We start from the raw sequence: 25,985 nt of genomic DNA, 5'->3' as shown, positions 1-25,985 counted from the left end.
CCTGACCTGACTCAATCTCGCTTAGACGAAATGCCTGGAGCCAAATAGACACCTACTGCACCCAAGCACCAGAACTACAGAGACTACCAGAGACAGTGGAAACTCTTTTATTCAGTAGATCGGCCGGACCAAGTCGTGTGCGCCCTGACTCAATCTCGCTTAGACGAAATGCCTGGAGCCAAATAGACACCTACTGCACCCAAGCACCAGAACTACAGAGACTAATCAGCCAGAGACAGACATACGTTGATGACCTAACGAACGGCGAACGTACGGAGTTTGCTCGGTACTTATGTGAAATTTCCGAAAAAGAACCAGCTAAGAAACGAACTATGTTGAATTCAAGCCTCGATGACTACAATCCACAGTCCCATTTTTAAGCAAACCCCGAAAGGTGTGTACATAATTTATCCGCTGTGTCCCTTGACACCACTCTGATCGAAGCTCTATTGCTAGGGCCCAAAATCTGTATCCCCACCATAACGATAGTCACCTTAGTATCGAAACAATTTGAAAGTGTCCATGATCAACTCCGACAACTATCTCCAATTAGTTCTACCAACCTAGAACATTTCAAGTAGGACTTAGTAAATTGTTGTTATCAATACACCCGTTATAAAGTCAAACGTCAATACCTGATAAAAAAGAAACACAGAGATTCACTGAGGGAGCTACGTGCTCGTGATGACATTCTTATCAGTCGCCCCGACAAAGGTAGCGGAATAGTCGTGATAATCAAAACTGACTATATACGAAAAATGACGGACATTCTGACTGACACAACCAAGTTCAGCCAGACAGCCAACGACAAAGATAAAACGCTCGTAATAGAGCAACAGCTGGTGACATATCTGAAACGCCTTAAAGCAAACGGTTTGAGCTCTAAGACAACCTACGAGAAAGTTGAACCCACAGGGTCAACAACGCCTCGCTTGGGCATAGCTGTGCGAAGAGTCTCGAGCATTATGCTCAGTTGCCATCAGGTAATCCATACGTCTAACTATCACAAGAAACCGTCACCTAGAGTATGTTCATCTTTTAGACTGTTCCGAAAATTCCCATTTATAATAATAACACAGATGGGATGATGAACATATTCTCGGCAAGTTTTTTCAAGTCATACAACTACAAAGGTTAAGAGGGCAGTATTTAACATAGTTGAATGAGTATGGTTTAAATGGACAGGAAATCGATTGAGACGACATTGGCTACCTATCAAAGAACAATTAGTTCAGGTCACCAATAGGATAACTTGAGCTAGTCAGTGCGGGAGTGCTGTAGTTGTGTGTTCAGCACAATGTGCATGTGTGAGGGGAGGTTAGTTGGACCATGGTAAATACAACACACGAACAAAACGCTTTTGCCGACAAAGGATCGGGTCGCGATGTCGTATGGCGATAGCTTCAGCCACTGCGATTGTGCGCTGCTGTACTGATCTGGGTTGATTAGCCGGCGCCTTTTAAACAACGCGGAAGCTTTGGCTGGGTATCATGTTGTGTGCAGTGTCAGTTAAACGTTGTACTACAGAGCTGGTTATCGTCCTTCTAATTCCAGAAGCTAGCCAAGGTGGATTGTGTTCCTTCATTCTTTGGCCGAGTTGCCTAGTCGTGCGTCCGATGTATTTCGCTGCACAGCAGCAAGAGAATGAGTATACTAACATATTTTGGGCGCGGACAGGCACTCTATCCTTGAGATTAAAGGGGTACAAACGATTGCTGGTGAACCAGGTTCGAGGTGTTGCGGCCGGGAAAAATTGTTCAGTCTGGTGGAAACTCTTTTATTCAGTAGATCGGCCGGACCAAGTCGTGTGCGCCCTGACTCAATCTCGCTTAGACGAAATGCCTGGAGCCAAATAGACACCTACTGCACCCAAGCACCAGAACTACAGAGACTAATCAGCCAGAGACAGACATACGTTGATGACCTAACGAACGGCGAACGTACGGAGTTTGCTCGGTACTTATGTGAAATTTCCGAAAAAGAACCAGCTAAGAAACGAACTATGTTGAATTCAAGCCTCGATGACTACAATCCACAGTCCCATTTTTAAGCAAACCCCGAAAGGTGTGTACATAATTTATCCGCTGTGTCCCTTGACACCACTCTGATCGAAGCTCTATTGCTAGGGCCCAAAATCTGTATCCCCACCATAACGATAGTCACCTTAGTATCGAAACAATTTGAAAGTGTCCATGATCAACTCCGACAACTATCTCCAATTAGTTCTACCAACCTAGAACATTTCAAGTAGGACTTAGTAAATTGTTGTTATCAATACACCCGTTATAAAGTCAAACGTCAATACCTGATAAAAAAGAAACACAGAGATTCACTGAGGGAGCTACGTGCTCGTGATGACATTCTTATCAGTCGCCCCGACAAAGGTAGCGGAATAGTCGTGATAATCAAAACTGACTATATACGAAAAATGACGGACATTCTGACTGACACAACCAAGTTCAGCCAGACAGCCAACGACAAAGATAAAACGCTCGTAATAGAGCAACAGCTGGTGACATATCTGAAACGCCTTAAAGCAAACGGTTTGAGCTCTAAGACAACCTACGAGAAAGTTGAACCCACAGGGTCAACAACGCCTCGCTTGTACGGCTTGCCAAAAATCCATAAACCCAACTGCCGCTGAGGCCAATCCTAGACATGCACAACTCGCCCAATCACCAAATCGTACACTGGCTCGTCAAAATGCTTGAACCAATACGATGACAAATGTGTCAATACAGCTTGCGAGATACATTTCAATTCGTGGACTCAATAACGGACCTAGGACTGAAAGATTCGTTCATGTGTTGATTGCACTTGACTTCACTGTTCACTGACGTCCCCTTAACTGAAACGATTAATTACCTATGTAACTACATAGAAGCAAACAATTTACAGTTACCTATTCCAGCCAACGAGTTGCGTGTACTCCTGCGATGCACATTGAATGTGCAACTACTGTTCAATGGCATGCTCTACAGTCAAATTGACGGCGTTGCCATGGCCTCACCACTGGGCCAAATGCTAGCCGACATGTTCCTCAGTAGACCTGAAAATGGTACCTTAAATGCTAACATAGAGAATATGCAGTATTACTGCCGATACGCAGACGACGTCTTCGCTGTTGTTAACAATGAAGACGAATTGGAATCGCTCCAAAAACGGTCCAATAAGGACAACAGTGCCATTCAGTTCACTTCGGAAGGAGAAACCGACAACTTCTTCCACTTCCTAGATGTTGGCCTTGAACGACGTCACGATAGTACGCTGAAACGACCGGTATACCGAAAACCCACTTGGTCCGGTCAATATATTAACTTTAGCAGCTTCGTGCTACTAAGGCAGAAACGGAACCTGATTCATAGCCTAACTAACAGAGCGAAGAAAATATGCTCTGATGATGCGCTGGAACTAGAATTCCGAACTCTCACCAACGTCCTGAGAGACAATGCATTCCCCGACAAGTGTATTACAAACCATTTGAACAGGAAGGAAGCAAACACCACCACAGCCACAGCTGGAAGGAAACCAGCTTATATTAGCCTCCCGTTTAACGGAGATATATCGGCCGATCTACTGAATAAAAGAGTTTCCACCAGACTGAACAATTTTTCCCGGCCGCAACACCTCGAACCTGGTTCACCAGCAATCGTTTGTACCCCTTTAATCTCAAGGATAGAGTGCCTGTCCGCGCCCAAAATATGTTAGTATACTCATTCTCTTGCTGCTGTGCAGCGAAATACATCGGACGCACGACTAGGCAACTCGGCCAAAGAATGAAGGAACACAATCCACCTTGGCTAGCTTCTGGAATTAGAAGGACGATAACCAGCTCTGTAGTACAACGTTTAACTGACACTGCACACAACATGATACCCAGCCAAAGCTTCCGCGTTGTTTAAAAGGCGCCGGCTAATCAACCCAGATCAGTACAGCAGCGCACAATCGCAGTGGCTGAAGCTATCGCCATACGACATCGCGACCCGATCCTTTGTCGGCAAAAGCGTTTTGTTCGTGTGTTGTATTTACCATGGTCCAACTAACCTCCCCTCACACATGCACATTGTGCTGAACACACAACTACAGCACTCCCGCACTGACTAGCTCAAGTTATCCTATTGGTGACCTGAACTAATTGTTCTTTGATAGGTAGCCAATGTCGTCTCAATCGATTTCCTGTCCATTTAAACCATACTCATTCAACTATGTTAAATACTGCCCTCTTAACCTTTGTAGTTGTATGACTTGAAAAAACTTGCCGAGAATATGTTCATCATCCCATCTGTGTTATTATTATAAATGGGAATTTTCGGAACAGTCTAAAAGATGAACATACTCTAGGTGACGGTTTCTTGTGATAGTTAGACGTATGGATTACCTGATGGCAACTGAGCATAATGCTCGAGACTCTTCGCACAGCTATGCCTGGAAAATTTGACGGAACTGGTAATACCGTCAAACACCGGTTGGAAACGAATACAACCTTGGTCTTCGTTAGTATTACCGACCAAGTCACCGAGATTGACCACTATAAACGATGTCATAACATTCCATGTTGCGCATCAAACAAAATCTGGTCGAAGCACAATGGAGGTCTTTCATTTCATCAACTCGACTTTAGATTTCCAACAAACGTAAATGGGTTATAGATGCCCTCAGGACCAGCTGCAGCTCAGGGTGGATAGTTATAGACCATTACCGAGGATAGAAATTTTTCGTCACTGAGACACTTGCTGATTAGGAATTTTGAAATTTTATTGCATTTGGATAATGGGGATGAAAGGATAAACTGAAAATATGATTTCCCGCAGATAGTCATCGTTTTTTTTGGATTATCGTAAAATAGACAGTTCACCCAATTTGAAAACAGTAATCGAAGATATATACTTGTATTACATGGTATCACTTATGAGAATGGGAAAAATCCCAGGATAGCCAACCAGCGGGCTGGTCAGATGGGCATTTACCCCAAATTTGCATCAGCTCCATCTCCTGTTTGTCTTAAAACTGGACGTATACACAGATACTCACGTACTTAAAAATTAAATTGGTTTTAACCAAAAGCTTGACTCTTGTTTGTGGTACTTTATCTGCACGCCTTACCAAAAGACCGCCTTTTGTTTCTGTTTGAAGACTATTCAAAATGTCGAAACATATTTCTTCATGTGACACTACTTATAAGATTGAAATCTTCGACGGTTCATTTACTGATCGCTCAAACTTTGGGATCATGATATGGTTGTGGTCCCCGAGTTCCTATCACTAACAGTAATCGTATATTATTTTGTTCTGGAATTCATGCGACACTCACAGAGACCAAGAGTTACCCTAACTGAGAAACTCACGGCTGCCTGTTCAGAAGTTTGTGCGTAACAATGACGACATGAAAGCTACTATAATTAATAACCCATACTTTTATCATCTCCATACACAGGAATTTGGGACTTTTATCTTGGCAGTCGATTCATCGGACCCCAGCCTATTTACTTGCCCCGAGGCCATTATGTGTGCGAGTACAGGGGCTCACACATTCCCAAACTCGTCTCTGTCAACGGTACTTCGATCACATGCCCATCATCAGTATCGGAGCCAAACTTGGGATTTACGAATGCCAGAACCAATTCAAATATCGCCGTTGGAACTGTTCATCACAGAACAAAGCAACCGCATTTGGACCTGTCACTCACACGGGTAAGTAGTAGCGATTCTCAATTTATCTTTACTTGGCTTGTTGCTCAGTAAAAAAGTAGAGGAAAATACAGCCATACAAATTCTAATTTGCTAACACCTACCAGAAGTGCTAATCAGAATGAGATTAAAGGTCTCCTCAGAATAAGAATTGTGCACTTCAGTCTCCAGATCCCCTCTAGTTTCATCATATTCCTTAAATATTTCTGCTCTACGACTAAGTTAATCATAAGCCAACCGTAATATCGGTTACCTTCATCTAACTAATTACCCATCATCTTGGCGGACAAGCTTTTCTTGGATATATACTTTCAACCTGAAAAACCACAAGTATTAGCTAGCCAACTTGGCCTGTTTTTGGCCACATGTTGGCTTGACTTGAACAATAGATTCATGCATCTCTCCTGAATGTAATGTGATGTACCCGACTGGTAATTCGGTTTGAAAGCGATGTGAATTACGTGACTAAAAGATGGGTGGTACTATACACGGTCTAAGTACGGGTTAATCACACTGCTGATAAGTCGCCCGTGGATGCGTTTCACCCAGTAATGTTCAATGACTAACCGGGAGGTCGTGGGTTCGAGCAACCATAGAGATTAGTGAGATACACGCTGCTGCTTACTCCCAACAATAAAGAAACAACTGTACAGTGTTTCACTGTTTTTCAGCATAGATTGACCTCACAGATTTTCGATTGAAAGTTCGATGTCCCTCACTCCACCGATAAGCACTTTGCTAGGCTGGTTTTACCTCGATGGTCCAGAGAAGCAAGATAAACTGGTGGTTACAGTAACGCAGTTACATGGCTGCCCAACAATTATTACTATTGTTTCATATTCGAAACCGTCATATTTTTGAACCTTGTTTGAGTCAAGACTTGGCAACAAATCACCCTGTATTCAACTTGTCCTGGCACTAAAATTACAATGCACTGTGTTATTCCCACCCGGTGTTCATTTTCTATTATAACTCAGTCCATGACTTTCTTCTTGTTACATTCTAAACGGAATACAATGACGTATCACGTAGTGACAAACGCTAGTGAACCTCACCTCAGTCACACAAGGACAAGCTAGCTCATTGACCGTTATTCCGTGCTCTGTTAGTTGAAAGTGTGGATATCAGGTCATCGTACGTGATGACTACGGGATGAGAGGCACGGACGTTTCAAAGTTGAAGACACAGACACCTATACCTGCGTTCCCCTAGATACCGAATCATAGTACTGGTCCCTTGGCAGCGGAATTTTCGCATTCTGCATTCAAACACTAGTCAGAAAAGATGGTGTCAATCAAGGTCGTCCTATCTCATTTCATACTGTATCTGAAGGGCAAAATAATAATTTCGGACATGCCTAGCTGAGATAAAAACCGTCAAAAGGCACGGTCAATAGAATTAAGAAACGACAGGAAATTCAAGCAACCCGAGCAAAATATCTGAGACCGAATGCCTTACGAACAGAGCAGTAGTGTTCGCACTAAAATTCTGAGCCCTTCGAAGGCTCTGTGCCGAAATCAGATTCAACAGTCGGTCATCATGTCCTCAATAGAATTCATGACTATTTGCATTGCATTCCATGACAACCGTTTGAACCCAAAAAACTGTGATATAGTAGCTCCTAAAATAAATTCTTAAATTCTGCATACTGGTACTCCTCTGGAGTGAAATGCTTGTCTTACTCTATTTTATACGAGACCGTAACCCTATTGACCTTGATCAAATTTTATAACGAATTCCTTGTACCGATATAGGCAAGCTTAAGTTGGCCACCGATGATCGTACACCAATTATTACAGAATCTCGCAGTTCATCCGTGTATGACGCAGGATATTACAACTAGGTATGGAGTGCCACACACTTAACATGCGGTCCTTCAAGCTTGAAACTTCAATACTTAATGCACCTTTATCAGTAAATGAGGAGTATTTTGTACGCTGCAAAACAGAGTGTATTACTCGTGGTTACTTGTTCGAAGAGATGAAAACTCCTTGGGTTTTGTGTCACTAAAAAGAGTGCATGCTTCTTTATGAAGCACTTCTCCATTCTGACGAAGCTCGTGCAATCGGTATAGGCACGTTGATCCATTGGTGACCCATTTCTGGATGCGTCCAACAACTTCAGAATAGTTGAATGAGCCGAATTCCATCAAGTTAAATGACAACGTTTAAGAACTTATTCCTCAACTTTAAAACGATGTCCGCCCGCTGTGTTTCTGGGGATAAAATTCAAACTCTACGTTGATAGCATTTGATTACACGAAAAAACTGCTCACACCTTCAACCAAAGCTGCTTCTACTGTCTGATTTTCTTCTGCATAATGCTCATCAGGTCTCAAACCATATATATATATATATATATATATATATATATATATATATATATATATATATATATATATATATATATATATATATATATATATATATATATATATATATATATATATATATATATATATATATATATATATAGTACAGACGAATCTATCCTTATGCTTTGTGATCCAGTTTCTTAGCTTGCACAAGGCCTCCATTCATCAAAGCCGTCAATCCGAAAATGAATCCAGTTCTCAGTCGTATATGGCACATAAATGCAACTATACATAACCAGTGTGTCGGGACCTGTTAACATTGGCTAAACTGTACTATTTCATGAACTCACCTTATTAATACCGGACGCGGAAATCTACGGAACCAATTCGTGACGGTTGGAAGCTGAATTAGGCAGCTTATTTTCTGTACTTTTCATTGCTACTATGGTCCACCATACTTCCTCTGTGGCTACTTTGAGTGTAGTTTTTCATTTCTGTTGATGCACTTCATCTGACAATTCCGAACGCTGAACTTTGCAAAGATGACATTGTTATACGGCTTATATTATGGTTTACACCCTGACCATCGTCGGTATATAAACAGCTTCGTTTCATGACCGGTCAAGAAAGGTTTTGTACAACAACTTTCTTGGTACGGACCCTGATTCATTTGTTAGTAACAGTGGCAGACACTGAAATCTCAGCTTCTTCGGTATGCCGACCAGATTTGTCGTTATTAAGCCTAATCCTGAAGTTTTCCAGAGATGCTGGTGTAACGGTGGATGCTACTGATGGGGCATGCGAGTAGTATGTTTTATCGCAAAGCTGCTTCACGTCTCTTGAAAAGTGAAATCTATTGCGGGATTTGTGAAGTCGCATTCACTTGTATTTGCTCGCGTTTGAGTAAAAGTCATTGAATATCCAGGAAAGTTCAGGAAGACGCCTCCAAGGAGAATATAGATATTCAGTTACTGTAAACAAGATTCAAATGTCCAACAGTTTGTAAATCTTCACTTGACGTTTTGTAATAGATGACTCCGCAGCAAAGGCCTTCTTCCTTTCCCTGGTGGCTTGTAAAGTCCTACAGTGAAATCAGGAGTTGACTGTGAAATCATTTTCCCCCTTGAGTTGCGCCGGCCAGATAGGAGATCCAGTATCATTCAAACCATCAACTTTTCAGAACGCGTCATGTCTATTGTAACCCACTTTGAAATGTAATAGAGAAAACTGTAGTCTCCGTGTTGACTACAGTAGCGGCGTGAGTATTACCTCAGTGTCTGACACGTACCTAAGGATATGCGTTCTGGATTTGCTAGCCCATTTTCTTTGTCTCGCGTTAACTTGAAAATATACACTCACAAATACGCCTGAAAGATGTATTTAGCCCAACACCACTACCATTGCTTTTCACTTGCCCGTTGACACATTTCTGTTCTTTGGTCTGACTATTCCAGTAATCAATAATTCTATTATCAAAGAGATGAAGTTCATCAAGACAGTATTATTATTCACGTCTAAACCAAGGCGCCTAACAGTGATAGACCGCGAAGTTTATTGTCGTTGCAATCTTGATCTTAGTACCAAACCATGGAATGCAACTTCCGAGACACAAAACTGAATTATTCTATATACGTTTCCAACAAAAACGTTCCAAACCTGATCAATCCAGTCCAGCTCCCCATTGGATTACGTCAGTCACCGGTGCTAAGCTATCAGTCAAAGCTGCTGCTCCTTCTCGAACTCACAACTTGATTACGATCATACCATAGCCTGGGTGCTTCCGATAGTTTGCTTTCCGTCAGACTCTCGCTAGTCAGAAAGAAGCATACCAGACGAACATCTCAGTAGTATCCAGCTAAGCCACCTCACCCATGCTCTATATAAATTAACAACACTAGTATGGAGCACGTGGATGAGACATATCAAAATGTTAAAGAAGCCGTGCTGGTTGCATTCATAATTCTCTACCCGACATCCCCGATACGATTAAATGACCATAGGATGTCTTCGGGATCTCCAGTCTTAAGTGATTCCAAAAAACGTATGCCAGTAGGCAGCGGGTAAGATGTCTAACGCAAACGCCTGAAAAACCAAACGGTGAACAGCCTATTGAGATTAATGGGGTAGTTTTAGACAACGGCAGATGAATTGATCCCACTCCGCAGATTTTGCTGTCTTGGTCATGTGCTTCGCATGACAGTCAGTCGAATTCCTCGGAATTCTTTTCGCGCAACCGTATGAAAGATGGGAAATGGCCAGACGTCAGATAATGACTTGCCAGCAAAACACGACATGCATTACTGTGCTGGTCAATGCCATTTCCTGAGTGGGGAACCCTGATTGGGAACACTTCAGCGGTTGGAGGCAGTGACACGTCGCCAAGTCGTGAGCTCAGTGGTGCGCATGCTTTCAAGCTCTTGCTTTCAATGCATGAAATCTCCTAGGGTCTCCCATCCTGGAATCAAGCACCAATGATATCAACAGTCGCCTCCAATTCGTCACAAGTCATACAGATCAGTGGTGGTGAAAACGTGGTAGCTTTAAACACTGTTCAACATTTCCGCGGTTTTACACCTAGCGATGATGACGATGACGGGCGTGATGACGAAGTCGATATTAATGAAGTTAGTGATGATGACTGTGGCCATGACGGTGTTGATGATGATGGGCGATAAAGATGATAATTATTGTCGTTAGTACTGTGCTGCTGTCGGGTGATAATAGCACTGATGGTTGTGATGGCAATGGTTATGATGGAGATGATGAGAATGATAGGATTGATTAGAGTAGGAATGATGATGGTGGTGGTGATGTTCACAATGAGGATAATAAACATGATCATGATGAATGTGGTGGCCATGTTGATGATGGTGGGAATGAGGAATAGGAAGGGCTTATTAGTGAAAAGGATGCACACAACGAATATCAAAATGATGATGAGGCTCAGGATGGTGGCGATGATTTTAATGTTGTTGGCCTTATTAATCTGGAGGATAAAACTTCGAGGGGTGATGATCGTTATGACGAGGTTCTTAACAGCGATGAGATGAATGAGGATGGTGATTATGATGATGATGATTTCGATTTGGATGGTGACGTTGACGGTGGTAATGAGAATAATAATAATAACAATAATAATAATAACAATAATGCCGGTGCTGCTGCTGATGATGGCGGGGATGTTGAAATTTAAGGTTAGTTTTTGAATGAGAATAAGGCTGATGATAAGGCATATAATGTTAATGACGCTGACTGATGGTAATGGGATTGATGAGTTCAGGTGAGCTCCAGGTTGAATTTGACGATGATCATGTTAAATATGATCGTGATGGTGATCATGTGAGTGGCCATGGTTGTAATGATTGTGAATAGGATTATGTTGAGGAGAATAATGAGTTTGATTGGAATGAGAATATGTATGAGGATGATGATAACGGTGGTCCTGATAAGGATGTAGAAGATGCTGCTTTTCATGATTCCTATGGTGCCGATGATGTCGGTGGTGATGACGACAATCATAGCTTTGTGGAAATGTTCATAATGACAGCGTTGATGAAGCTGACAAAATTTCGACTATAGAGTTGATGCTGATAATAATAATAATAGCAATAATAATAATGATCATGATATTTATTCCAGTCGCCTAGGAGATATCGTCACCTCACATTTACCTAATTGTTTTGGTTACGTCTTCTTCTACGTCTTAGGGCCAGCGCTAAACCTAAGTAAACCACCCATCCTATGGGCGATGCTCTCCCCATTCGGGTATTAGTTTGTTGTTGACCGGACACTTCTATGGATCCCGCCAGCTGATCCTGCCATCTGGAAATCGATGTGATCTTTGTGCAGCAAATTCAGTTAAAGTATATCCTTAATCAGATTAAGTTGGGATGCAGCTGGGTCTCCAGTTGAAATTAACTCACTTCACAAATGGATGCATTTTACCATCTGTGTACCATTTGGTGCTCAATTAGGAGCTCAAGAGCTGTGCACATCTGATGAGTCCCAAGAGCAGTGAAAGCGGTATCGGGATGTTGGGAAGTCTCTTGCAATCTGTGTGCACGGTGTTCTGTAACCAACCTGTTCCGTTGTATTGAATGCCATTCCGAAAAGTTCTGTAATCTTTCGGCTATTTTATTACTCGATGCCGTTGCGAGTGCAGGTCTGCAAGATATCGATCGACCCAGCAGTTAGATTATCCGTTTTGGCCTGACATTGTACGCATCATAGTTTGACCCAACGGGTACGCGCTTTCTGCCTGGGATGGTCCTAATTCATGGCCACTCTTTAGTATTATTTAGATGCACTGAGAAAATGCAGGCTGACTGGCGTTATTGTATTGACATGTCTTGGGTTTCGGTCCCACCAGTTTCCCTACTCTTGCGTCAGTGTCCTGTGTGTGTCACGCTCGGAAACAAAACATTTGCATTTGGTCCCAGTGGTCTGATTCATCTTGTGAGAAACGTGTGTAACAGAACTATAATTGGCCTTCCAGTTCCCTAATTGGTTATTCCTCTGTTGAAGTCACAATTTCTCCTTAGCAGTCATCCAGTATACTTGTTTTTGCGGTTTCCAGAATACTCTTAAGCCTCAGTAGAGAAGTACAATGAATATGACGAAACCCTTCATATCCCTGAGAATTTGCACATATAAATGGTCACTTCCTGAGGATAAAGTTCAGAAGAAGTTCCCTCGGTGATAAAGTGTTTGTTTTATAGATAAATTCGCAGAGTTCATTGTGAATGAAACCGCAGAATATGATGCATAATTGAGGTTGAATAGCGCTGGCAATGCATGTTGCCAGCGTTTGATATTTTATATTCATGTAACTAAAATGCAACCATTTATTTCAGCGTGGTTATTTACCAGTAGCCTTACATTTTGATTACTGACAAGAACAGCCACCAGCATGCTTTTAGACGATGAGGGACGGAAAAACAACTGTGACATGAAATCGCTTGGCGGAGAACATGTTTCAGTCATCCCAAGTTGACAGTTACATGCGCAAGCACTCTTGCTGGCACACTTGTCAGCTGAGCACCAGAGTCGTTCTTTTCTTTAATCTTAACAGGAACAATATCCACGCCAAACGTCTGTGTACATTTTAAAACCAATAGTTAAAATGTTGAAGTGAAGGCAGGAGAAAAAGCAGCGACATCCTTAAACACAAATTTGCTGCGCGAGGGTGATGCAAATCACTGTATACCCTACCAGCACTATAAAGATTTTTAGACAGCTGAAACTTTAGAGTAGGGTCAAGAGTGGAAATGACTAACTTGAAAGAAAATACGCAATGGGTTTACACAAAGCTCACAAGAAAGTGCCCTAAACAGCAAGAGCTGGAGGTTTTTACAAGTGATTCGGCCCTCATAAACGGCCCATGTTTATTTACAAAAATCGTCCGAAAGTAACTTATATTTTTATTTCATTGTCAGCTCACTTCTCAAAGGCTAGAGCTTGGCTGGTTAAGCAAAACTGACAAGTTAGTCATGTGTTTTCTGTCTGGAATGAAGACCAAAGTTTGCGTGTATGGAAATAAATCTGCAGATTTCTACATTGACACTGAAGTGAAAAACGTTTAGATTGTGGTGTCGGCTTTACTTCGCTCGTACCATTGACACTAAGCACCGAAATCCGGAAGTTGGCGCGGCTAACTAGAAGCGTTTAGCTGACCGTTATTCAATTCCTACGCCTTTTTATCCCAACTCGTACTGCATGATCCAAAGATTTGTGTACTGCTCGTACTGTAATGGAAAGCTCTGAAGCAGAACTGTGTCCATCGATAACAATCTAGGTTGCACCATCTATATCCATCTAAAATAGATATACAGTACTGTCATGCACAGAGTGCGCCGGAAGAGGAAGCACTTCGAAGACTGTTTTCAAGCCGTCTGCTTCCTACCGACCTATTCATATAGGTGATAAAATTCTACCGAAAATGATGATAAATGGTAGTAGAATAGCATGTTGCTAAGATTTCTACCATCTCGAAAACACTTCAACCATCGACAAAGCGGTTAACAAACAGTGAACCGCGAATACCGAAGGTTAGAGTAGAATGTGGAAAATTTCAGAAACGTGTGTGAACCAAATACTATTTGATATAGCTGACTGCTCTTCCCGCTCCAGCGCCTAGTGCCGAAAAAAAGACTCAATGTGGAAAATTTCAGAAACGTGTGTGAACCAAATACTATTTGATATAGCTGACTGCTCTTCCCGCTCCAGCGCCTAGTGCCGAAAAAAAAGACTCGCCGACAGGGCACACAACAACTTTATTTTGAATAAGGGAATGAGTGCGAAAAGTACAACGGCCTCGGGCTCTATATACAGGGAGCACTGGTGGACATTAATCCAGGGCTGTCTCGCGCTATATTTTGAAGGGGACTCTCTGACTTCCATCCAATGCTGTCTGATCGGCGTTTGGTGGAATTTGAGGATCTCAGTAAGTTTCAGGTATTCTTGGATAATCTTCAGGAATCTGACCCTCCTAATACTAGTTGAGATCGGACACAAACGTCGTCGTGTTTCAAACAATTGTTATATCGAAAACCAAATAATGGTTTGTGAAGCCAAAGAAGACGAGAACTGCGGTACAGAAAGAAACTTCATGTGATGAAGTACACTCACTTTCTAGCGACGTCTGTTAACTGAATCCGTGATCTATGGTGTTCCGCACAAAGGTCACCTAATGTTTCGTCAGGTTGCTGAGTGCTGTTGGATGGCCCACTATAGTTCTCTTCTGCTTGGAGCTCATCAGGTAGGCGTAGTCAACGGATTTCCACCGACCCTTTGCTCTGATTGAACACCAAATTTTTCACGCCGGGCGAAATACACTAATGTGCAAATTAAGTCGATGTTAACAGGAAACTTTACCGAAAAATCTACTAAACAAGAGGTTTTGCCAATTGTCAAGTAAACACCCGTATAGTTCGTCAATCACATTTAACCTGGCTTTCAGTTACGGCTTGAGGTTGATGTAAATTCGAAGGCTACCCTTACATAGTGAGCGTTTCAATCTCCCAATTCCTGGTCAACGAAACTGCAGTAGCAGGAACCTATACAACCTAGTATATTTGGTTGTTGGTCTGTTCGCCGAGCTTGGATTGCAAACGTTTCATCACAACTCGAGGTGACATCGTCAGTGCGGGATTGAGTGGGTTCCACTCGGCGAACAGACCAACAACCAAACAGCGCACCGGAGCTACCTACATTCCACAACATTGCTAATAACCTAGTATATTGCTGAATATTACGGAAAATCTTACTGGCTGAATAGGAGAGGTCTGTCGATCTATTGGCTCACTGCTTAACTTCACGTAAAGTGCGGCCGACGAGTGATCGAAAAGAAGTATGCTGGCCTTATCTACTAGGGTGCGGTGTACCTAGAAAGGACGAGGAATGTCATCTGTTTTCTATGTAAATTTAGAATAGGATATGTGAGCCTTTTATTCAGGCGGTGGGCGAACCGTATAGGAGACAGTTCAAACTCAAACATACCGCTAATTTATCCTTACTTTGGGAGCGGCGACCTGCAATATAAAGAAACTCGTACACCGATTACCTATCATCCTGCCTCCAGCCAATGTCAATTTGTATTCTCTGAGGTGGGTTCCACCGTGAAAGACAGACATGCCGACAAATCTCATATCCATACGAGCACCAACAATCAATAGAGTTTTAGTTAGTCCTTCATGCTTATTCCTTTGTCAAGAAAAGCATGTCATCTCGTTAGGTGACGAATTTTTTTTCCAGTCTCAATTTGTCTCAGCTTGTCTTAGCTTCTACAATGGCTTGACTAATGTTTTAAGATCGAGTTGTTATTGGAGAACTGAATCCGAATTACTGCAGCCGGTCAACCGATGATTCACGCCTGTATTTTCAATCATTTTCTGTGTCTGATGGCTTACAAAGTCTTGCACAGAGGCTAAAAACAGATTTCCCCAATCGACAAATTGCACTACGATAGCTCTCATAATTCAATGAAGTAAACTGATAACTGGTTTAACTTTGATCGCTCTTTGGTTACTGCTCTCCATGAACGATCAACACTTATTTCCGTTCACATTGCTCATTGAGTTTATTCTTCGAAACTAGTGAAAATTATTTGAAGTTCTTTGGAGGAGATTAGAAAGATACGTCTAAGTTTATTCCTGACATGCCGTGGTCCATCGAGTAACTCCCGTGGAGCTTCAAGTAGCAAAGCTGTTTAACAGGTAACACTTACAAGCGCTTACAGTTTCGGGGTTAACTTTTCTTTTTACGCGGTGTCATAGGAAGTCTGGTCATTTGCTGTCGCTTCCTGACTGCACGCGGTGGCCAGGGGTATCTTTAATGGTTGGCGAGATAGGACATATTGCGTTATTTATGCGCTCACCCCTAAATCAGCATCCCGCTTGTTGAAGCTCAACGAGTCTGGGTACCCTAAATACCTAAAGGTGCCTGATGCATTGTATATCCGGTTATACCGGTTCCGAGAAGGACAACAGGAGGAGTAAGATCATGGTCTGCACTTGCCTGTCATTCCTACAAACCCGAGGCGAGGTCTGCCGTTCCCCATGCAATGAGGTGTGGATCAGACGAGGTGCCTACGTGGGCGAAAATGCAACGCACGGATCGGGTAACCTATAAATTGGGAAAATCGTTCGAGCTTTGAAGGCGCAGTGGTGTCTGAGTGGGACTAAGCCATGAGTAAATAACAAGGCGGTACATAACTAAGGGATAAGTGGTTCAGCTTTTCAAAATGATCCCTGCTGAGATCGTATGAAGCAGCCGGAACAGTTGAAGCATAGTGTTCCGGAGTTATTCCGGAGTTGCCTTGAAGTAGTACGTTTCATAGCGTCAAAACTGGACGTATGGTGACGTGCAGCCGCAGATTATTCAGGCATTCTTTTAAAAGTAATCAATCCAGATGCAGTGCTGGGCGAAGTTAAAATGGAAATAGAGATCGCACTAACTTGCACCAAATAATGAGGATCCCACCGTCTTTGACACAGTTACTTTTTCGTACGCAGCGTATTTACCGGTGCTACATGGTCTAACTAACACATCACGGGTGAAAATATTCGTAAAATATGCAAACTTCCAAGGACAACTAAAAGTGATTGGTTAACTGATAACGTGACTCACAAGGTCCGTGTCACATACTACCTCAGGTGACAGGTAACACATTTAATTCTCTTCTTTGAAGAGAACCTTCAGGTGAGATAATTATTTCGGTCAGATCCCATATTTCATTGGTGAACCTCTTCAGAATAGCCTCCCTATGTGAAAGTTAGATTAAAAATCAGCTTAGTTAACTATTGCTTACCTCGGACCGTTTCAGTCAGTCAAATTTTTCAAACCTGACCAATATTCACTCAAGTGGAGAACGCCCGGAACAGATGAAGTAGTCATTGTCATCAACCTTTTCGTAAACGATGACCACTTTAATGAGCCAGCCCTGTCGTTCACCTAAACGAATTGAAGTGACAACTCGAGAACCTGTTTTGGGTTGTGTTTGGTGACGGACACCAAACAAAAAACTCTGAAAGGTAGTATCTACTAAAAGTAAACTCGAAATTACTGAGATGAGTTGAACACAGTTCATCGGTAGAGCCTTTAAGAAGGCTGGAGGTCAACTTGAGAGGGTCTGAGATATTGTAACACCTGTCCCGCATGTCGGAGCTTGAACATCATCTGGGATAACTTATATGTCATCTGGTCGACCTTTCTCAAAGTCGATTGGGGTATAACAATTCCGATGCATCGGATAGGGATAACTGTTCTTGAGGGTCTGCACAGTCAAGATGGTTACAAGGGGGCTATGTGTGTGTGGTATGGTATGTGACATTGTGTCTGTTCACCCGTCATGTTAAGGCTAATAGGGTGACTGGGATTCTGTGTGACTAAGATTGTGTTTATGGGCGTGGCCGATCAGAATAAGACTGTTGTGTTCAGTGTATGTGCTTACTAACCTCTGAGGTCAGCCCTACCCAGATAATTGAAAGACCGATATCATACGCAGAATTAACACAGCTTTGGTGGCTGTGAGCCTCAATTTACTCGGCCCATATCCGTCCGTTGTATAGCCCTTTCCGTTAGGGCTGATTCGTTATCTCTTATTCCAGATATTACCGTGAGTTGATAAATATTTTCATGTATATCAAGCCGGGTAGCATTCATCCTCAGTGCTTATTTTCTACACTTCAGCTTTCCCGTTGGCTCACGAGAATGTTGTCGACTCCTGCTGTAGAAAATACTGGACTGTCCTTACATGTAAAGTGCATAGTTTTATCGTGTCGTGTAATCACGATGCCGATCGACGACATTTCTCCCATAATTGCGCTTTCATAAGTACTATCTCGCTTCTTATATATCCTCCGTGGGATTGTAAAAGAAAATTTTTCCACTTAATTCTGATATCATTGTCGAGTGACAAGCATTAAATTCACAGGTGTTCCATCTAGTTAACCCCCTTGATCTCAAGCTCATCGAGTTCGGTAAGGAATACGGGGCGAGGGTTTCGGCGCCGTCTTTTTAGGCCGTAGGTATTTTTGTAGGGGTTCTTCCCGAGGTCACCATCGATAGCACAGATTCCGGATAGCAGTTGCGTTGGCGGAGCCTACTAAACACGGCTCATAGCATGCGAACCAGTGGAGTGGGTGTGAAAATGTTCACGGCAGGAACGTCGCAACTGGCTGGAGAGAACAAACAAGCGAATGACCATAATTGGCCATTTAGACAGACTATATATTTACGCAGAAGCTCTATATGTTTGTCCTGACAGTACAGCAGTGTTCCGGCTTTTCTGCCTTATCCTTACTACGTAGTATGACAGATTCAGTCCAGGTGTACCCAGTCACGATGCAACATATATATAATTTCCCCAAGTCCATCTTGCAAGTTAATTTATTCAAGTAAAATCAGCGAAAGGTCTACGTCTCAAATGTCTGTCTTACCTTGTAAAGCTGGTTGAAATCTGGCTGCTGTTTCTTCTACACAACGTTCACTTTACGTCGAAAATACACTTTTTATTGCGCTTGTGGATAAAAATAACTCTAACTGGCGACACAGATACTGTTTGTATTTGTTTAGATAGCAGAATTAATCAGCGTTATTGTTGTTCACATACAGTATATGAACCCTACGACGCAGGTTGATTTATTTCGGAATTTTGACGACGGACCTGAGTGACTCATCGACGTTGCTGGGACCATTTTTGCTAGATAAAGAGGGAGTTGTTTCATTTTTGTTTCGAGCTGAAAATTCAGTCAGATATTCTACCGACGCAACAACGGATTTGGTAACTTCACGCCTCACAGTGATAAACGTAGAAACAGAACCATCAACTTCAACAACAGGAAAGCCAGTCGCGCAACTGTTACGCATGATCTGCTGACTGATTTCATTCTGTTCATAGCCACACCACTCTCGTTCGTTGACTGATTTCAATCAGGAAAAACCAATGGGACGGGGTTCAGATGTTCTATTTTCATTCATGGTACATAAAGCGCACCCGTATGAGAGTGAAGACACCAGTGGGACCGAAACTCCACGAGATGGCTGCACAAGTAAGTTCCGTATTCTCTTATATTTTCCAAATAGACCACGATAACCCAAAGGAACCCTCCGCAGCCTCGCTGAAATAGATTTGCAACCGCCAAGTTGGCAGCCACCGTCGTAGATGATACCCGATCCTACCTGGAATGCAAAAAATCACCGTCCAAGCATGACGCAAGATCTCGGCTATTGCTGAGCAGGGAGCCATAGTGATCATAATGTTTCGTTGCGTTACAGCTGCCTCCAGCAACTGCTTTCACCTCGAGGTACTCGTAGTAAGTATGGAACCATGAATTGGACGCGCAAACTCGGGGAGGTTATGTTGGCTTCCGTGCATGTGCATGCTCCTAGGTCCATTCAGGGGGACCCTTCGAATGTTAGGGAAACCCACCATTGAGCTCTGGCCTGATGTACGTTCGCAAAATGAAGTAAGCGGGTTGCATATACCGAGTATTTCGTGGGGAATGAAAATGTGTTCTGAATCAATTCAGTCACATCTTAAATAACTGCCGGAGTGCGCTCAAGGGGGAGGAATTTCAGCTATTATCCGGTCACTTGTCTTCCTAGACCCCTTCACACACCTACTTTGAGTGAGGGTTCTAAACTGTGGTTTTCAGTACACACGAAAATGGATCCATTGTATGCTGTGTTCGAATGACCCAAAGGTGAATGTGAAAGCAATAGTTTCTCGCTGCTATACCACCGAGTTTTGCACTGGACGCCAAAGTCGGACTGTTACACTATCGAAATATTGACCGAAATTGGCTTGCCTGCCGTTCGCTCTAGTAAGCGCTTTATCAGCAAAGGATAACATGTTAACTTTCACATTAGGGCCATGTGACATGAAAGAGGCGAATGTATCTACCATATCCTGCCATCCCAATCGACCTCCCTGCACAGTCAAATAAACTTACGCACTGTATAACATTCGTGCCGGCTGGCCCTCGCTGGCTTTGAATGAACGGTGGAAGGATGCTGGTGTGACGGACGATTGACATTCAATTGCATAGAAGTGGATAAACTTGATATTTGTACACTTGAAATATGCCCGGGTTTCGATGAGGAAATGAGATATTATTGCTGGAAGTTGCAGTGTTTAAGCACATTGCAATTTAATTCCATCAGTCCATGACTATCAGTTTACTTCGGCAACGGAACTGGGTAAATATTTTGGAGTTCTGTTTTGTATGTATGATGTATTCAAGGATCAGTTTATACCTCTTTCACCCAAAACAATGCAGCTAACAACTTTGGCTTCATGCTATATACAGCAGGTGCTGAACATAGTGCTCTGAAATTGCCTTGAACGAAACAGTGAAGCCAGATAGAATGAGTGACTAACCTCAGCAAGTTTCAGGATCCTAGTTTAAGTGTTCTCCATACAGAGTGGAAGCAACGACTCAGCAACGACTGAACAGGGTACACAACCAGGCATAAACCGTATGTCACAAAAGGCTTCTCCATCTTGTTGGACCAGCTGGAGCTAGAGAGGTGAGGGTCCATCCATTCTGACGCATTCACTTTTTCTCGTCCATTGTTGTTAGTGATAGCAGACAATAGTACCTTAACTAGTCGTTCCTTGAGACCGAACAGATTTCCGACCGAATCCGATAAAATCTAATCAAAGCCACCATCTAATGGTTGTGAATGTGGAGTTGACATCGATGCTGAGTCTGACTGACACACGGTTGCTACACACAAGCGTACCGGGGCTTTGTTTACCATCTGTGATATCGAAAGACTTGACCTAATGAACATAAATTAACCTAATGGGTATTGGCTGAAGACGACCTTCACTTGCATCCTACTGAAGCGTGTATCGAACTGAAGTACTTGTTAACGGTATTATTTGGGCTGAGAAGAAAGAGTAAAAGGGTCATGGTTAATAATACCATCAAAAAGTTTCCATGCTGCCCATAATGCTACGTTTAACTGTTCGTTTATCTAAGGCGTACAGTGGTCTCGGCTAGCTTCAAGTTCCTGGAGAATGACGGCTCAAAAAAACAACCCTGCCTTATCTGTCATCCAAACATCTACGCAGCACTATTCCCTACATAGGTTCACCTGGTGGTGTTCATTCAGCAGTCATTTGATCAGTAATTCTGAGGGTCTTGGAGGCGGGATGGCCCAGTGGTTAGAGTACAAATTTACTGGTCGAAAGGTCCGCGGTTCGAACCCGACCTTTGCCTCTCGACTTCGACTGTCTAAGTTTGAGCAGCCTGGCAGTATCCGAGCCCTAGTGCTTTCTTCGAGTGGCATGGCAGCTAGGCACCGGAAGGGTGTTACAGCTGAACGATGAACTTTTTTTTATCTTCGGAGGGTCTTAGTAAACTATTAGCGATCTTATAAATGTCTCACTGAGGTTTTTCTGTTAGTCTCACCTGATGAGCGTCAGCGGAAATACAGAAAAAGTGGAGTGTCAGAAATCAAATTCCTGCATATCCTTGAGCTACAAGTTATCCCTATTTTGAACTCCTCCAGGTGTGAATAAATTTCTAGCAGAAGAATCAAACAACCGATCCTCAGAACTTTATCACTCACTTTCAGTATTATCGGATGGACAGTTTCGTTCAAAATTTCAGCAAATTATGGAACAGTCTGGCACATCCTTCAGTCAATGCAACTAGAGGATTGTACTGGAGCTCACCGAGTAAACGTTGCCACAGAAGGAAATTGTTGTCCAGGTTTAGCCATGCTAATGTACGGCAGTGGGCAGTTCACAGCTTTTCATCAACGTTATGAGTAATACTGGAGTAATTCCTTTTAGCTTTTTATCGAAGTTCTTTGACTATATAATCCTGTGCCTCAGGACCGGGTGGACGGGCTGAATGAAGCAGTCCGTTCGATAGATTGTCATTCCGTAAGCTAGTGTAGTAGTGTCGTCATTTTATTATCAGAGTGAGAACCACCGGAACTGTTTCAACAGGGACAGCAGAATATGTCTCTGATCCACAGTATTACTGCCAGCTAGAATGACGCCTGTGAAAACACTTCCACGATCGCGCTACATAATTATTTAAAATAAGGTCAATCACATATTCTCAGCATTCCGCTCTGCTCAGCAAGGGCACTAGCTCTCTACCTACATGGATGTACTTTCGCTGTTGCTGTGAATACGGACTAGCAAGATGTCAACCCAGTTGCTCAATGATCTGTTTTCTGGCCTAAGTACGTCACCGCTTGACCAAGTGGACACATTTTAAATTCATTTGTTTTGCATATACGTAGTGCACTACTCAAAGGGTTGCTGAAAATCATTCGTCAACCTTATGAGTAATGCATTACGTATATACATGTATCGTGATATCTGAAAATCGCAGCAACTGGGACACGAGGTGGTCTGGCGCAGCATATTCAATTGCCTGAAAACTTCACAAATGAGGGATTTACCTGGGTTCCAGGTGAGTCTCTCGCAAAACCAAATTTGTCTGCAAATGGGTGTATTTTGTTAATTCATTTATTCTGGCTTACTTGGTAACCCACCAAACATTTCTGTTTGATATTCTGTCTAATTCGTGGCCAACGTTTGAGTAATTCTGAGGTGATACAGTTTGACCGGTGTGACTATAGAACCACATCTACTTTGTTTTCCGGCTTCTCTAGTCTTATGTTAGTGTACTGCATGTACCATGCTTGGGAGGAAAACGTTTGAGCTTTATCTCATTGTTTTGGTTTTTCATGATGAGAATGAATAAGTGGATCATGCATAATAGCAGCGTGATTGGTATTCCTGCTTTTGAAGCTACAACTCCTTCAGTTGTTATTGATAATAGTTCTTTTACTTCGAGGAGCAAACCAACAATGACAATTTACTTATTCCCATGGGCATTTGGAAGTTGTTTTCTATGAATTATAAAACGATTATCTTAATTCGAAATCTAGGTAGCCGAGAGGCGAGTTTTGCACACGCAATCTCAGCCGCTGGTGTCGTGCATGCACTCGCACGGAGTTGCAAAGAGGCGCGACTCCACTCCTGCGGCTGCAACAAGTCTGACCGTCCAGATCAGCTGCATCGTGATTGGATTTGGGGTGGCTGCGGAGATAATATTGCGTACGCATATCGCTTCGCGAAGACATTCATCGACGTAAGAGAAAAGGAGAAGAGTTATCCCCGATACTCGGAGGAACTGGCCCGGATGTTAATGAACTTACATAATAACCGAGCTGGACGACTGGTGAGTCGATTTAATTGATGACCCAAAATTCTCTCATGATCTGGAGTCATAAATACACGTCATATCTTGATTCTTGTTTGATACGGTGATCAGATACCTTTTTTCATAAAATGCTTTGCGAATAACGGGAACCCTAATGTAACACATATCTTTCCACATAAAGCTCATCTGTTAAGCTGTCATGTCTGCTATATCTGCTAATGTACTACTAAGATGTTTGGCTGGGAGGGAAAACAACACACAACGAAATCTGTTCTGTTCAGAGTAGTCCACTGTGAACAGAACACTAGACTGATAACCTCTAATGATTCAAGTCGGTCGAGTGCTGAGTCTTCTGCCTCAGCAGAAGCATTTGATACCGGCTGCTTTGGACAAAATATTGGGAGTAAACTGGGTGGCGGATACAGCACGGCTATCATCTTAGAACACATTCCATGACCCTGTGCCAAAAATAGGGTTATTTGGACTCAAAATGCAATACAGCGTTTACATTATTTTTAAAGCTTACTGGTGCAACCGAACAAGGAAAATCCGCGTGGTGTCAACAACAATTCTCTGGGCTATCACAATTTTTCAAAAATTCCATAAATCGTAAATATCCAATCAATACCAAATAAGTTCAGGTGCTCGGAACGTAGAAAATAGCACAGGGCCCAGGCATGCGAGTCACGAAATGCAAGCTCGCATATGAACTGTCCATCTAAACCCTATAGCGTATGTGTCGCAAGCGATTTGTGAAGTTGGATCACACGTGAGTTTGCTAAGCCTATCTGGGGCAGCACCAAATTGAAGTCGAACAGAGGGTAAGGTAATTCCGCGGTGATTGAAATTACAGAGTAGTTTTTGCAAAGAAGAAGAGCAATGTCGAATGCTGGGGGTTCTAAAGATGTCCAGTGGCTGTCTTTCAGAGAATTTTGCCGGAAATTTTGCTCCTGTTTCATACTCGCTTGCAAGTGTATCGTCTGAACTGAGAAAATCAAACTAGTTGTCGCAGTCCACAGTGCCGGAGCGGCTTCGGAGAGCGAATCCGGACAGCTTTGCTGAATTGTGTGAAGACACGTTATATCTGATAACAGTAAGTGGATCAACCACATAAGTTTCGTAGAAACGGTGGGCCATTTTCGTATCATTTATCAATATCAGCATACGTTCACATTCCTGCGTGAGTTCATATGGTGAGACGTCTGGATTCCGTTCAATCCTGGATAATAACTGAGTACGGATTTTCGTATACATCGGAGGACGTAGGTTGCAGACAAGAATAATATATTTGAATTGATCGCTTGTCAGGTTGTTAAGCTGGGGCTACCCAGATTCTCTAACTGTCAGGATGCGTCCAGACATGAAAAGTACATGTGCAGAAAATGACGCATCCTCAAGTTCACCATCGGTACCACAGCTTGGGGTACGCTGGCGAAGCTTACCAAACACGGCTTAGCAGCATGCAGCCAGTGGAGTGGGTATGAATTCTCACTTCGCCATTGGCTGGACGGACTGGACCAGCGGACGACTATAATTAGCCACTCAGCCATCCTATATATTAACGCAGAGGCTGTGTTTGTCCTGGCAGTATAGCCATATTTTGGGTTTTCTGCTTTCTGCTTACTGCGTGGTCTGGCAGACTCAGTTTAGGCGCAACCAATAGACCGTCACCTACGACGCAACGCTGGCAGAGGGGTGTTAACAATGGCGATTTAATTTGAACGGATGCAGTTTCTCCTCAAAAAACAGCAGCAACATTTTGAGCTGGCGCAGCCGAAGCTCATCGAGACGCTGAATCAGAAATTGTCACTGCACAAGCTGCTCAGCGAGACTGTTGAGCCCCAGTGATCAACACAATGCTCAACGCAATTCCTGAATCCCAGTTCGATTCGATCGCATGTATTACTTTTGATTCATGTTTCAGCAAACATGAAGAATTGTTCGGAGTGGGTCTGGGAAACAGAGAAGATTTCTGGAAAGCAAGACAACTGGTCAGGAAAATCGGAGTTGTCGAACACGAACGTTTTACAAACTACATCCTGCCAAGAAACTCAAGCGAGCTGACTTTCGGTGAAACCATTTCCGTTCTATCTTCAATATTTGGCGGACAGACTTCCTTATTCGGCCTTCGATGTAACTGTATGAGTTTGAGCAAAAATGCTGTTGAAGACCGGGTTACTTATGCAGATAAAGTCAACAAGGTGTGTAAACGGTTCAAACTCCGAAGTATGACAGCGGATGAACTCAGATGTCTTATATTTGTATGCGGGTTGCAGTCTCCTAGAGAC

General features: G+C 42.8%; 1 protein-coding gene across 1 annotated transcript in view; it reads left to right on the top strand.

Annotated features, from left to right (window-relative positions):
• Nucleotides 1-25,544, top strand: part of T265_15644 (hypothetical protein) — a gene marked incomplete at both ends in the record, with an annotated part of 38,477 nt that extends 12,933 nt beyond the window's left edge. The window contains 3 exons of the mRNA XM_009178849.1: nt 5,435-5,691; nt 23,423-23,715; nt 25,429-25,544. Coding sequence (XP_009177113.1) covers nt 5,435-5,691; nt 23,423-23,715; nt 25,429-25,542 — 664 coding nt within the window. The remainder of the gene's footprint in view (nt 1-5,434; nt 5,692-23,422; nt 23,716-25,428) is intronic.
• Between the last annotated feature and the right edge of the window lie 441 nt (nt 25,545-25,985).

This window comes from Opisthorchis viverrini, assembly GCF_000715545.1.
Source record: "Opisthorchis viverrini unplaced genomic scaffold opera_v5_683, whole genome shotgun sequence".
Taxonomy (NCBI): Eukaryota; Metazoa; Platyhelminthes; class Trematoda; order Opisthorchiida; family Opisthorchiidae; genus Opisthorchis; species Opisthorchis viverrini.
This window is presented reverse-complemented; position numbering and strand designations above follow the sequence as displayed.